This window comes from Balaenoptera physalus, assembly GCF_965194825.1.
Source record: "Balaenoptera physalus genome assembly, chromosome: 5".
Lineage (NCBI taxonomy): Eukaryota > Metazoa > Chordata > Mammalia > Artiodactyla > Balaenopteridae > Balaenoptera > Balaenoptera physalus.
Window position 1 is genome coordinate 124,081,239 of NC_138884.1, and position 15,376 is coordinate 124,096,614.

Sequence of the window (15,376 nt, forward strand, 5' to 3'; positions counted from 1 at the left end):
TCAAATAAGGTCAGAAGGCAGACTGCTGCCCCCGAAACTGAAGAGACTGACAGGCAGATATAGAAAATCACAACTTACTGAAACAGAAACCTCTGCAGGAACCAGTGTCGTGGTAGGAAAATCTGACCTATAATTGACAAACTGCTGAAGGCTCAGTGTGGACAAGCCTAGAAGATAAAGCTCCAGGGGTACCCAGTCATGTGAGGGCCCAGACTATTGAAAGTTTTACCTCTAGGAGTTCTATCAGGTCCTCACAGTGAATATCAAAGGAAAATCTTCTTGTGCTTCCAGCAGTGAGAGGGGAAAAGGAACCATTTTGAAACACGGCAGAGCATTCTGTTTTTTTTAACAAGGGCCACCTTAATGAGATCATCTTACCAGAGCCTAAACTCCTGAGGTATTAACAGAGCCTAACTAACTCGGGGGGAATGTAAGTGGAAGAAGGGAAACACCCAATTCCAGCTTTCTCTAGTTATCCTGTCCCACCTAAGGGGCGGGGGTGGGGTGGGGGGGGACAAAGCAAAACTGAGAAGTACTGGTGAAGTTGACAGTCCAAGGGATGAGGCTCACCAAAAGACTGAAACCTAATCATAGGACTGCAGAACGCTTCCCCTCCCCCAACACCTTACCAATACATTACTAAAGGCCTACTAACCACGGTTCCTTTTACCCAGTACATTATGTCCATCTTTCAACAAAAAATTACAAGACATACCAAAAGGCAAAAAGCACACTTTGAAGAAACTTAACATGCATCAGAGCCAGAATCAGATATGGCAGGAATGTTAGAATTATTAGACCAGGAATTTTAAAACTATGATTAATATGTTAAGGAGATTAATGGAAAAAGTAGACAACATGCAAGAACAGATGGGTAATGTAAGCAGAAAGATGAAAATTCTGAGAAAGAATCAAAAAGGAATGCCAGGATAAAAAAGAAAACACTGTAACAGTAATGAAGAATGCCACTGATGAGCTCCTTAGTACACTGGACCCAGGTGAGGAAAGAATCTCTGAGCTTGAGGAAATGCCAATAGAAACTTCAAAAAAAAAAAAAAGGTGGATGGTAACAACAATAACAAAGAACAAGGGAAGCAAATAGAAAACAGTAACAAATATGGTAGATATTAATCCAACTATATCAATAATCACTTTAAACATCAATGAACTAAATACATGAAAAGAGATTGTCAGAGTGGATCAAAAAACAAGACCCAACTATATGCTGTCAGAAAGAAATTCATTGTAATTATAAAGACATACTTAGATTAAGACTAAAAGAATGGAGAATTATATGTCATGCTAACACTACTAAAAAGAAAGTGAGAGTAGCTATATTAATAATAGACAGAGCAGACTTCAGGGCAAGGAAAATTATCAGAGAAAAAGAGGGGCATCACTTAATGACAAAGGGGTCAATACTCCAAGAATATGTAACAATTCTTAATGTGCATGTGCCTAACGATACAACATCAAAATACGTAAGGCAAACAGTGATAGAACTGCAAGAAATAATAGGTGAATCTACTACTGTAGCTGGAGACTTTAGCACCCGTCTATCAGAAATGGACTGATCTAGCAGGCAGAAAATCACTAAGAACATAGTTGAACTCAAGAGCACCATAAATCAACTGGATATAATTGAGATCTATAGAGTACATGTATAGATCTATAATTGAGATCTATAGATGACTTCTATACTTATACTTCTGTATAAACAACAGCAGAATACACATTCTTCTCCAGCTCATATGGAACATTCACCAAGATAGATGACGCTCTGGGTCATAAAATACACCTTAACAAGTTTAAAAGATTAGAAATCAAACAAGGTCTACCCTCAGAGCACATGGAATTAAACAAGAAATCAACAACAGAAAGAAAACTGAAGGATCCAAAATACTAGGAGATTAAACAACACATAAGTCAATGAAGAAATCGCAAAAGAAATTTAAAAATATTTTGAATTAAATGAAAATGAAACAATAACATATCAAAATTTGTGGGATGAGCTACATATAGGGAAATTTATAGCACTGAATGCACATATTAGAAAGGAAGAAAGATATCAAATTAATATGCTAAGCTTCCACTAGTAGAAAGAAAAAGAAGAGCAAATTAAATCCAAAGTAAGCAGAACAAAAGAAATTATAAAAATTAGAGCAGAAATCAATACAAATGAAAACAGGGAATCAATAGAGGAAATCAACAATAGCAAAAAAAGCTAGTTCTTTGAAAAGATCAATGAAATGGATAAGTCTCTAGCCAGGCTAATTAAGAAAAAAAGAGAGAAGACATAAATTATTAATATTAGAAATGAAGGAGGAGACATTACTATAGATACCATGGACATTAAAAGGATAATAAAGGATTATTATGAATAACTCTATGCCCACATATTTGATAACCCAGATGAAATGGACCAATTCCTTGAAAGACACAATCTGCCAAAATTGCACAAGAAGAAATAGACAACCTGAATAGGCATATCTATTAAAGAAATTGAATCAATAATTAAGAACCTTCCAAAACAGAAAGCACCAGGCCCAAATGGATTAACTGGTAAATTATACCAAACACTTAAGGAATAAATGATACCAATTCTTCACAATATGAAGCAGAAAACAGAAGCAGAGTGAACACACTGCAAAACATTCTATAAGGTCACCATTGCTCTAAAACCAAAACCAGATAAAGGCACTATAAGAAGGAAAAATTATACACCAATATCCCTCACGAACATAGATACAAAAATCCTCAACAAAATATTAGCAAACTGAATATGACTATGTATAAAAAGAATTATACACCATGAGCAAAAGAAATTTATTTCAGGTATGCAAGGCTGGTTTAACATTTGAAAATCAATGTTATCTATCAATAACATCAAAATAGGCAAAAATAGAAAAATCACATGATCATATCAGTTGATGTAGAAAAATCATTTGACAAAAGTCAATATCCATTCATGAGAGTAACTCTCAGTAAACTAGAACAGTTCCCCAACTTCATAAAGAACATCTACAAAATACCACAAGCTAACATCATATTTAATAGTGAGAAACATGAAGCTTTCCCACTAAGATCAGGAACAAGGCAAAGATGTCCCCTTTCATCATGCGTTTCCAACATCAAACTAGAAGTCCTAGTTAATGCAGTCAGATAAGAAAAGGAAACAAAAGGTATACAAATTGAGAAGGAATAAATAAAATGGTCATTATTCACAGATGACATGATGGTCTATGCATAAAAATCCTAAAGAATTGACAACAAAACTCCTGGAAACAAGCAGTTATCACAAACTGCAGGATACAAGGTTAATATACAAAAGTCTACAGGTTTCCTATGTGCCAGAAATGACCAAGTGAAATTTATATTAAAAACACATTACCATTTACATTACCCTCCCTAAAAATGAAATACTTAGGTGTAAGTCTAACAAAATATATAAAAGATCTATATGAGGAAAACTACAAAACTCTGATGAAATATCTCAAAAAAATAACTAAATAAATGGAGAGCTATTCCTTGTCAATGAGTAGGAGGTCAAGATGACAGTTCTTATCAACTCGATCAACATAATCCCAATCAAAATCTCAGCAAGTCTTTTTGTGGATATCAACCACCTGATTCTAAAGTTTATGTGGAGAGCCAAAAGACCAAGAATACCAACACAATATTTAAAGAGAAGAGCAAAGATGAAGGACTGATACCATCTGACTTCAAGACTTACTATAAAGCTACAGTAATCAAAAAAGTGTGGTATTAATGAAAGAATAAACAAACTGATTAATTGTATGGAATAGAAAGCCCAGAAATGAACCCATATAAATACAGTCTCTCATCTTTGACAAAGGAGCAATGGAAATACAATGGAGAAAAGAGAGACTCTTCAATAAATGATGCTGGAACAGGTACATATTAAAAACAAAATAAAAAAAAAACCCTAAATCCAGACATTACACCCTTCACAAAAACTAACTCAAAGTGAATCACAGACCTAAATGTAAAACTATAACTATATAATTAAAACCATAAAAATCCTGGACGATAACATAGGAGAATATCTAGATGATCTTGGACATGGGGATGACTTTTAAGTACAACATCAAAGGCACGATCTATGAAAGAAAGAATTGATAATGTGAACTTGATTAAAATTTAAAAATTCTGCTCTGCAAAAGACACTGTCAAGAAATGAGAAGACAGGTTATAGACTGGAAAAAAAATATTTACAAAGACATCTGATAAAGAACTGTTATCCAAACTACACAAAGAATTCTTAAAGGGCTTCCCTCGTGGCGCAGTGGTTGAGAATCTGCCTGCTAATGCAGGGGACACAGGTTCGAGCCCTGGTCTGGGAAGATCCCACATGCCGTAGAACAGCTAGACCCGTGAGCCACAATTACTGAGCCTGCGCATCTGGAGCCTGTGCTCCACAGCAAGAGAGGCCGCAATAATGAGAGGCCCGTGCACCGCGATGAAGAGTGGCCCCCGCTTGCCACAACTAGAGAAAGCCCTCGCACAGAAACGAAGACCCAACACAGCCATAAATAAATAAATAAATAAAATTTAAAAAAAAAAGAATTCTTAAAACTGAACAATAAGAAAATGAACAATCTGATTCAAAAATAGACAAAAGATCTGAAGGATACCTCACCAAAGAAGATATGCAGATGGCACATAAGCATATGAAAAGATGCTCCACACCATATGTCACTAGGCAATTGTGAATTAAAATGAGAAAACCATGGGAATGTAAATTGATACAGCCACTATGGAGAGCAGTTATGGAGGTCCCTTAAAAAACTAAAAATAGAATTACCATATGACCCAGCAATCCCACTACTGGGCATATACCCAGAGAAAACCATAATTCAAAAAGACACATGCACCCCAGTGTTCACTGCAGCACTATTTACAATAGCCAGGTCATGGAAGCAACCTAAATGCCCATCAACAGACGAATGGATAAAGAAGATGTGGTACATATACACAATGGAATATTACTCAGCCATAAAAAGGAACGAAATTGGGTCATTTGTAGAGATGTGGATGGACCTAGAGACTGTCATACAGAGTGAAGTAAGTCTGAAAGAGAAAAATACATACCATATATTAATGCATATATGTGGAATCTAGAAAAATGGTACAGATGAACCAGTCTGCAAGGCAGAAATAGACACAGATGTAGAGAACAAACTTATGAACACCAAGAGGGGATAGTGGGGGTGGGGTGGTGGTGGTGATGGTGGTATGAATTGGGAGATTGGGATTGACATATATACACTAATATGTATAAAATAGATAACTAATAAGAACCTGCTGTATAAAAAAAAATAAAATTAAAAAAAAAAATGAGATAACTGCTATAAATCTATTAGTGTGGCCAAAATCCAAAACACTGACAACACTAAATACTGGTAGGATGTGGAGCAACAGAAACTCTCATTCATTGCTGATGGGAATGAAAAATGATACAGCCACTTTAAAAGACAGTTTGGCAGTTTCTTATACAACTAAATATACTCTTACCATATAATCCAGCAATTGTGCTCCTTGGTATTTACCCAAAGGAGTTGAAAACTTAAGTCCACACAAAAACCTGCACATAGATGTTTACAGCAACTTTATTCATAGCCCAAACTCAGAAGCAACCAAGATATCCTTCAGTAGGTTAGTGCATAAACAAACCGTGGCTCATCCAGGGAATGGATTATTAGTCAGTGCTAAAAAGATATGAACTATCGAGCCATGAAAAACATGGAGAAAACATAAACATATACAGCTAAGTGGAAGAAGCCAATCTGAAAAGGTTACATACTGTATGATTCCAACTTTGACATTCTGGAAAAGGCAAAACTATGGAGACAGTGAAACGATTAGTTGTTTCTAGTTAGAGAGAAGGGTGAGATAAATAATTGGAGCACAGAGGATTTTTAAGATAATGAAATTATTCTGTATTAAACTACAATGGTGGATACATGTTATCATACATTTGTAAAAACCCAGTCAATGTACAATACCAAGAGTAAACCCTAATGTAAACTATGGACTTCAGGTAATAATGATGGGTCAATGTAGATTCATCAACTGAAACAAATAGATCACTGTGGTGTAGGAAGCCAACAGCGCCAAGGCTGTGCATGTGTGGGGATGGGGGTATTTGGGAATTCTCAGAAATTTCTGCTCAGTTTTGCTTTGAACCCAAAACTCCTCTAAAAAAACAAAGTTTATTAGAAGTGTAAAAGTTTAAAGAAATTGTTTAAAAGTTTCCAAAGTCCTAAATTACATAACATTTTCTCCTTACTTCATAAAGACAAATATGGGAATTGATATAATACCAAGAAATCCAGATTTATATTAAAGAATGAAAATTACTAAAGTGAACAAGTGAAACAGAAATTGGGCCTCTGGAATTTAAGACAATTATACCTGACAATAATTCTAAAGAAGCCATCAGATGGTATTCATCTTGAAGAGCCTCTTTCCTCCTGTAGGTTGTCAGCTAAAGAGTACTCATGAGATGAGGTTATATCTTATCCCACACAAACTGAAAGTGTTTGTTAACATAAAAGAACTATGATGTGTGGGTGAAAGGGTTGACTTTGCCACCTTGGAGCAGCGCCATAATACATGAGAAAAGTTGAATGTTAATTTTGCCTTTTACTCAGAAAAGAATCAAAAGGATATGAGTATCTCTACCCCTTTCTATTAAAAGTACAGGATGTCATAGTCATTTAAAATGTTTTTTTCTTAAAAAATGCACAGGCATACCTCCAAGATACTGCAGGCTCGGTTCCAGACCACCAATATAAAGTGAATATCACAATAAAGTAAGTCACACGAATTTTTTGTTTCCCAGCGCATGTAGAAGTTATGTCTATACTATCCTGTAGTCTATTAAGTGTCCAATAGCATTATGTCTAAAAAAAAAGAAGTACATACCTTAATTAAAAAAATACTTCATTGCTAAAAAAAATGCTAACCATCACCTGAGCCTTCAGCAAGACATAATCTTTTTTGCTGGTCGAGGGTTATGAAATATTTTGAGAATTATCAAAATGTGACACAGACATATAGAGTGAGCAAATGTTGTTAGGAAAAAATGGGGCTGATAAACTTGCTGGATGCAGGGTTACCATAAACCTTCAATTTGTAAAAAATGCACTCTCTGTGGAGCACAATAAAGCAAAGTTCAATAAAGCAGTATATGCTTGTAACATATTCATTACCATTTTATTAATTCTCTAACAAATACAACACTGAAATTATTTAGTATAACCTTGTGAAACCTGTATTTTCCCAACTGTGAACTTCTTCTCAGCTTCAGTTCTTCCCACTGTTTCCTGATATCCCTGACTGAATGAAGGTTGCCTCACTTTCCCAATCCCCTGTATAACTCTTACAGCTTTTACCACACTAGGTCTACACCACAGATATTTTGAAGGCATCTAAGCCCCTAGCTAAACTATAAAATCTTTGAAAAAGGATGGTGTCTAACTTATCCTTTAGCCCTAATATTACCAATATAACTATCAGCTCCCCAGTCCAAGGAGTGTATTTTGAAAAAGTATTTTTAGTATTATAATTTCAAATTTGTAAAAACGAAAACTCAACATGTTTTCCTAACAATAAGCACAAAACATGCAACTTGACCAGGCCTTCTGGCTGCTAGAAATATGATAAAATGGGGCTGGAGGAGGAAGCACAGCAGATTCTCTCAGGGTACTGCTTTCTGAATTTACCCAAATGGGACATTTATTTTAAAATGCTCAGAAACATTGCTATTTTTTCCCCCTTAAAACATTAGGCAAAGTGTCTTGCTTTTAGTAGGCGCCTATCACATATCTGATGAATGGAATTTCTTATTTGGGGACAAAAACACAAACACTTTAAAACAGAAGAAAAAAAGAAATACTTCACATACCAAGATATGACTTTGCTAGAGGAAAAAAATATGTTCTTTTTAAAGACGTAATAAGAGCATTTTCTCCAATACTTTAGACTCGTGAGAAATTTTCTAGTATTTAAAAATGGTACCAGGAGTCCCATTAATTCTATCAGAAATCTCAAATTGATGTGAATAACATCCTGGCTTCATAGAACAGAAAAGAATTTGAGAGATGTCTAACAAATTTTTCATCTGTACCCGTGGCCTCATTCTCTTTGAGAAAAATAAGGCTTAGAGAAAAGATACTGTTAAATGTCTAGCCCTGGGTAGCTTTGAGACTGAAACTCAAATCTTTTCATTCTGGGTCACCATGCTTTCCATTGAGCCTTAATCTAGTCTATTTTAGTTCCCTATTGAGATTACCAAAATTCAACCCAAGTGTCATTCTCTTACACATTTACTTAAAGTGTGATATATCTATACGTCATTGTGTACATTCACCCAACAAGCACATCATACAGATCTTCTCTGACATATAGATCCTGAAATATACATGCCATATTCAAATGACTGCCCTTGTCAAGGCCTTTTTTCCTATCAGTCCTAGAAATGGACTGGATCTGCTTTATTTCCTAAGGCCAATGGCTCTGCCTTTAGGCTCCTCCCTTGAGGACTGTAATTCTAGCTCCATTACTTCACTGTCTTATCTTCTGCTAGATTTCAGATAAATCCACATCTTTTGCCTCCCGGAGTTGCTGAGATGTGTTTAAAAACCCTTCTAGGCACAGGCCTTGACAAAAATGATTCTAAAAAATCAGGCAGTTCAATATTTGCTGTGAAGATATCTTTGCATTCATGCAGGCCTTTCCCACTGATTCCTGAGTCTATTTGCAAAATTGACTATTAATGCTTTGTAGTTGGAAACAGTGGATAGATAGATATCTGAATAAAAAATATAAATTAAAAGTAACAAAAAGACACCTTTTTTTTTTTTTTTCATAGAACTCATGGCCCCTTCTGTTTTGCTTTTTAGAAAAGGAAAGAATTCCATTAGAAGAAGACTCAACACACCTATAAAAATAGAACTTCCCATTAGATTCTGAATAGCTGACATTCCACAGGAAGTATGCACAAGTACCACATTGCCAAAACCATCATCAAAAGGACAAACACAGAGAACATTCCTTCTTCAGGAATTCAAGTAGTTATTTTATCTTGGAACTGATTGGCAAAGTGACTTCCAATTTTTCCATGAGTATTTCATTGATATCTTTAAGATCACACTTTTCTTAACTATGTTTAAAACGTGCATTTTTCTAAAGCTACTTACTTTTCTTCTTCCTAGAATACCACCACCACAATTAAATAATTTAGAGGAATTATTTATTTATATTTGTTATAATCTCTTTTTAGTTATTGAAAATCTACACTTTTAGCCATTGATTTCCAACTGTCTCTAAAGCTGGGTGCTTTACTGGATTGTGTTTAACTAGTTTATTAATCTCATTTACTGGAAAAGCATTTTGATGAGAGTTACTGATAACGCTCCTCTTAAACTTTAAACATTGAAGAATAATTGCAACAGATTTCAAAATAACAGCAGATTTCATGTTACTATGGTTCAAACGTAAACTCTACATTTTAGTTTCAGAGACATTAATAGCACAAACAAATATCATTGCTTCAGATATGATCCACTGTAATTGAAAATCTTATTTTGTTTTCACATGAAATGCTTTCTTTATATGTTCTGCATCAATTACTAAGTGCTGAATTTTTTAAAAAATGGTGCACTTTAAAAATAAACTTTATTCTAAACAATGTGATTCTTATCATTCCCTCCATTTAGTAAGGAAATCTTACCTTTAAAAATCTATAAAATTTAAAACATGGATATAAATAACTTGATGACTGTGGAAAAGCGGCATGGCATGGGAAGAAGGATGCCTCTTTCTTTTATATTTGGCCTAACACTGAATTGCTTTTTGGAGCTGAAGGGGATCAGAATATGCCCTGCCAAAATATGCCACTTTGGCATAAGGATTATATTGAGCTAAAGGCAAGTGAGAATCAGCAAATACAGGAAGAATTCTCTACTCCACGCCCTTAATCTGCCTAAAAGCAGGACATAAATTTCCCTTTGAGGAAGGTGTCTGCTTCCATCTAAGCAATTCTCACCATCTAAGACAAGGAGTTGACACCCTGAGTCTAATTGCTTCTTTCAATTTCATGTCTTTGCTGTGAGCTCATGTGCACATAAATATTAATAAAAATGTTGTGCCTTTTCTCCTGTTAATCACTATCTTTTCTTAGTTTAACTCACATGCCTTCATGCATTGAACATAAGAGGGCAGAGAAAATATTTTTTCTCTCTGACTGAGCTGTGATTAAACCCAATTAGCCAAAGTGGAGAGGGAAGGCGGAGGGGCAAATTAGGGGTTTGGAATTAAGAGATACAAACTACTACGTGTAAAATAGATAAGCAACAGGATATATTGTATAGCACAGGGAATTACAGCCATTATCTTGTAATAACTTTTAATGGAGTATAATCTATAAAAATACTGAATCACCATCTGTATACCTAAAACTAATATAATATTGCAAATCAACTATGCCTCAATAAAAATAAATAAATAAAATGAATACATTTTAAAAATAAATAAATTAAATTAAAAAATAAACCCAGTTCTGAATGGTGGTTTAGGTAATGAGCATTAGCAAAAGTGTTTTTTTATTCTAGTATTCATCACAGCATGAAGGACATATCCCAGTGTATAATGCCATATGCTTGATTATACTGTAAAGGAGATCTGACAAATTAGACCTATCAAGAAATCACAACATGTCTAAAAAAATGGGGTGGGGGCATTTCTCTCACTAAATAAAGAGAAAAAAAACCCACAAAAAACCAAAACCCTGTGCTCTCAGCCCTGCACAGCAGTAAAGAGGCACTTCCCAGGGGTGTCAATTGGGGTTGAGTAGGAAACCTGGGCTTCTACCCCTACCTGTCAGTAATAAGATGGCACCTCCTCACCCCTGCCATTGTGATATCAGAGGAGGACTGTTAAAAAGATGATTTAAATTAAATTCAGAGTCTCATAATACCCAAAATGTCCAGGATATAATACAAAATCACTCATCATACCAAGAATCAGGATAATCACAATATGAATGAGAAAAAACAATGAACAGATACCAATACAAAGATGACAGTGCTGTTGGAATTACCTGACAGGTTTTTTAATCAGCCATAATAAAAATGCTTCAGTGAACAATTATGAACACACTTAAATGAAAAAAAAGTAGGAAGCCTCAACAAAGGAATAGAGGATACACCAAAAAACCAAAAGTCAATGGTAGAGCTGATAAAAACACAGTAACTAATAAAATTTTAAAAACTCAATCGATGAGCTCAACAGCAGAATGGAAAAAAACTGAGGAAAGGATATGTGAACTTGAAGAGAGAATATAAATTACCCAATCTGAACAAAAGAAATAAAATAAATTTTTAAAAAATTGAACAGAGCCTCAGGGACTTATGTGACTATAACAAAAGATCTAACATTCATGTCCTCAGGGTTCCAGAAGGAGAAGAGAAAGTGAGGCTGAAAAAGCAATCAAAGAAACAATGTCTAAAAATCTTCTAAGTTTGGCATAAATCTACATACTCAAGAGATTAAGTGAATATCAAATAAGATAAACTCTAAGAAATTCAAGGCAAGACACACCATAGTCAAACTTCTAAAAACTATAGACAAAGGTACATTTTTTAAAGCAGCCAGAGAGAAATAATACCTTATCTTTAGGGGATAAGCAATTAGAATGATAGAAGATTTCGCATGAAAAACAAAAGAATCCAGAAGGAATTGGCCCAACATTGAAAGAAAATTACTGTCAACCTAGAGCTTTATATCTAGCAAAAATATCCTTCACAAATGAAGAGGAAATCAAGACAGTCTTTTTCAGTCAAGACAGAAAAGGAAAACAGAATCTGTTCCTAGCACATCTATACTCTAAAAGAATGGCTACAAGAAATTCTTAAAGAAAGGAAATCATAAAAGAAGGAATGCTGGAACATCAAGAAGGAAGAAAGAACAACAGTAAAAGTAAAAATATGAGCTTTGAGAAAGACTTGCAAAGAAGAACTAGTGCAACTTGGAGTGTTGCCAACCTACAGCCACATGAACAAGCCATGAATGGAACATGACTGTGGAAAGAACCTTGTGCAGCAGGACTGTGCGTATCCAGAGATTTAGTCTCTATTCTCTAGCAAGTATGTGGATCACCAATATGGCAGACATGTTTGGTTGCCTATCCAACAGGCAAGACTTCCCTTCCTGCTACAGATTGAATTTATGATTGGTCAAAGCCAACTGCTATAATTCTATTCCCTTTACTACTACTTGGTTCAGACATGTGCATGAGAAGCAATTCTAAACAATAATTCATTATCAGCTATCTTCTGAGGGACTGCTGGGAAAGGTTTTCCCTATAAATAAAAATATATGCAATGGGATTAATGTTTCCTTTTCTTCTGACTTTGGAAGTCACTGTGATATCTAAAAATGAGGCAGCAAACTTGAGGACATTAAGGGGAACCTGAGGGTGAGGACAAACCCACATACTACAAAGAACAGAGAGAAAGGCGGAATGAACTTGGTTTCTTAATGACATCATTGGAGGGCTGAATTAACCAAACTTAGTACTAACCTGTCATTAGATACATTTTACATGAAATAATAATTTTTTTCTTATCTATTCCCCAAATATCACATTAAATGCTAGAGAGTAGTCCATCATATGAATGTACTGTAATTATGCAACTGATTCCCCATTATTGGATTTATAAGTTGGTTTTCTTTTTTTTTTCCACTATAAAGGACAATGCAATAAACAGCTTTCAGTATAAACTTTATCTGAATTTAGGGTAATACTTTCCACGTACTTTGTTCTGAGAAGGAAAATCACTAAGCTAAATGAAATGGACATTTTTGATATGGAGTATCAATTTTATTTTCAGAAAGTGTATCCTTATTTAACCCCTAGCAGCAATGCGTATGGCCTGTATCACTATATCCCATCCAGCCAGAGGGGATGCTGTGGACTGCTCCCCAAGAGCACTGTTTTCCCTTCATTCTTATTGATAGAACCCTGGTTTATAAATCCTGATTAGTCTAAGTCAATCTTGGTGACTCCATTCTCCTTGCCAGTGATTGGCGAGGGGTAGGCATGTGACCTAGCCCTGGCCAATGAGATGATTATTGGGAGGCTTACTAGGTGAATTTTTCATTCTTAAAAAAAAAAAAAGAGAGACAATGTCTTCCACTATAAATTACCATGTCTCCATGTAATAATTTGAACCATGCCAGTCTGAGAACAAAGCCAGTGAGCTGGGCTAAAAGATGGGAGTTTGATGATGTTGTTGAACCCCTGAATTAACCAACCTCAAGGGTCCTTGAGCCTTCTTTTTATATAAGATAATAAGTTACAAACACTTCAAAAAAATTCAATGGAAAATTATGCTTATGTATAATCAGCCATCTTTGTACCCCAAGGTAAAACTGAGAACTACTTATGATATCACAATGAACAATCCCAAAGGAAACAGACTCATAACTGTTTCCCTTATGAAGATTAACTTAAATTTTAAATAAACAATGCTGAGCATTCACCTCATTTCAAAAGAATTAGAGTTGAATGTAATTTGAAGAACATTTAAAAATATTAAAGGGTCATTAATTTGGACTGTAACTTGGAGAAAAATCATCCTTAATTCAAGATCTTCAAATAGACAGCAAAAATAAACAAACACAAAGTATGTTGTACTTACAAATCAAACACCAAGTAATGGAAGCCCTCTTCCGATATGCTGTCGTGAAGTCGCACTAAAACAAAAGAAAAAAGGAAAAAGAGAAGAAAGTTTGTGTTATATGTATGCGAACAATCAACATTAAGCCAAGACTTTTACTAGGCATCTGTCTCCTAAATTAAAATGTTAGCAACACTGTTTTAGCTTCTGATGAGTCAGCATCCTTTATAGCAGGGTTTCGGTTCAGACAGACCCAAGGTTTAAGTTCCAGTTCTGATAATTATTAACTGTGTGATCTTAAGCAAATTAATTAACTTGTAATGATAACAGTACTTATATTTTATAAAACGGTTGAGAATATTAAATAAAACAATACAAGTAAAATAATTCTCGTATTGCCACGTGAAAACTAAATAAAAGTCAATAATTGCTATATCTCCATATGTCCAAAGTTACCAGGCTCTAGCAATTCTTCCACTGAGAGTCTCTTCCTTGTCATTCCCTTTGCTATTATCCTAGTCTTAAGAGTCTAGTAAATGGACTCCATGTCTCTTACTCTCCCTTTTTTCTGGGAAATTTCTATATAGCACTCCCCAGCCAGCCAAAACAGTTTTTATTATGCTACCTCTAAGAGCAAGTCACCAAAATCTATTTACCAAATCATCAGCCAAAAACGTACAGCTAGAACTTTTAATAAAATAATCTACTTTAATAGATTTAGTATTAAGCATATTAACACTACTCTAGATTTTCCAGTGAGCTAAACGTTCAGTGATAACTAGCCAAAACCAAAGTTTCTCTCTTCTGAATTTAAAGTACTCATTGTTTACTGCAAAATAACCACACATGCAAAACTCACTTTTTTTTTCTGCTATTTATTTTTGCCTAAGCCCCCTGACTCCCTTAGATGGTAAACTTCCTAAGTATCCAATCACTTAGCGGGGCTTGGCCTTCATTGGGAGCAACGGAGGCCAAGAAAAGCAACAAACTCATAGGACACAAATGCTTTTGAAAAGTCACCAAAAAAGGATCATGATTTCTACTATGACCTGCCCTTAGTATTTTCCCCATGCAGTGATGACCACCATATGGAAAATGTGGATTCAAAAGAACACTTAGATGGTCACACAAGCTACTATAATCCACAAAGGGAGTTTGCAGTACCCATGACATTCCCAAGGTCACAGACATAACAGAATGTCCATTCTTTACAATCCAATTCCATCCCCTTCAGATATCATCCTTGGCTCACTATTAAAATCTTTTCTGAATTCCTCTCCAGAAATTTCTCCAAAGTAGAGAAAGAGAGGCTTTTGCTTCACCTATAATTATGGATTATCATTTGTAAAATGTGAGTTTTCTGTTACCATGAACATGAGAAGGGGGCCCATAGTGCAGGCACCTGGGAGTGTGGCCACTGCAGCTCAGTCTGAGCTCCTCTATTTGTCTCTAGAGCACGCGGAATGTAAACACGCTGCAGCATCCCTCCCCTTATCTTATTTGTTTCTCATAGTGTCACCCTTGAATTCATGGATGCAGCCTATTTTACTTTTATTAACAAACTCTAATACCTGTCCTTTCTTCAGGACACAGAGTTTCTTTCTCATCAACACTATCAAACAGGAACCATATTTCATAAGTCTTTGCATCCCTCATAGAGACTTGGCAAA

The 15,376-nt window shown here is 35.2% G+C and overlaps 1 protein-coding gene across 17 annotated transcripts in view; it reads right to left on the reverse strand.

Annotated features, from left to right (window-relative positions):
* The window catches only part of CAMK2D (calcium/calmodulin dependent protein kinase II delta), a 283,772-nt gene that overhangs the window by 138,278 nt on the left and 130,118 nt on the right, over nucleotides 1-15,376 (reverse strand). For all 17 annotated transcript variants that reach the window (XM_082462885.1, XM_082462886.1, XM_082462891.1 and 14 more), the window contains one exon: nucleotides 13,728-13,782. In XM_082462885.1, coding sequence (XP_082319011.1) covers nucleotides 13,728-13,782 — 55 coding nt within the window. The remainder of the gene's footprint in view (nucleotides 1-13,727; nucleotides 13,783-15,376) is intronic.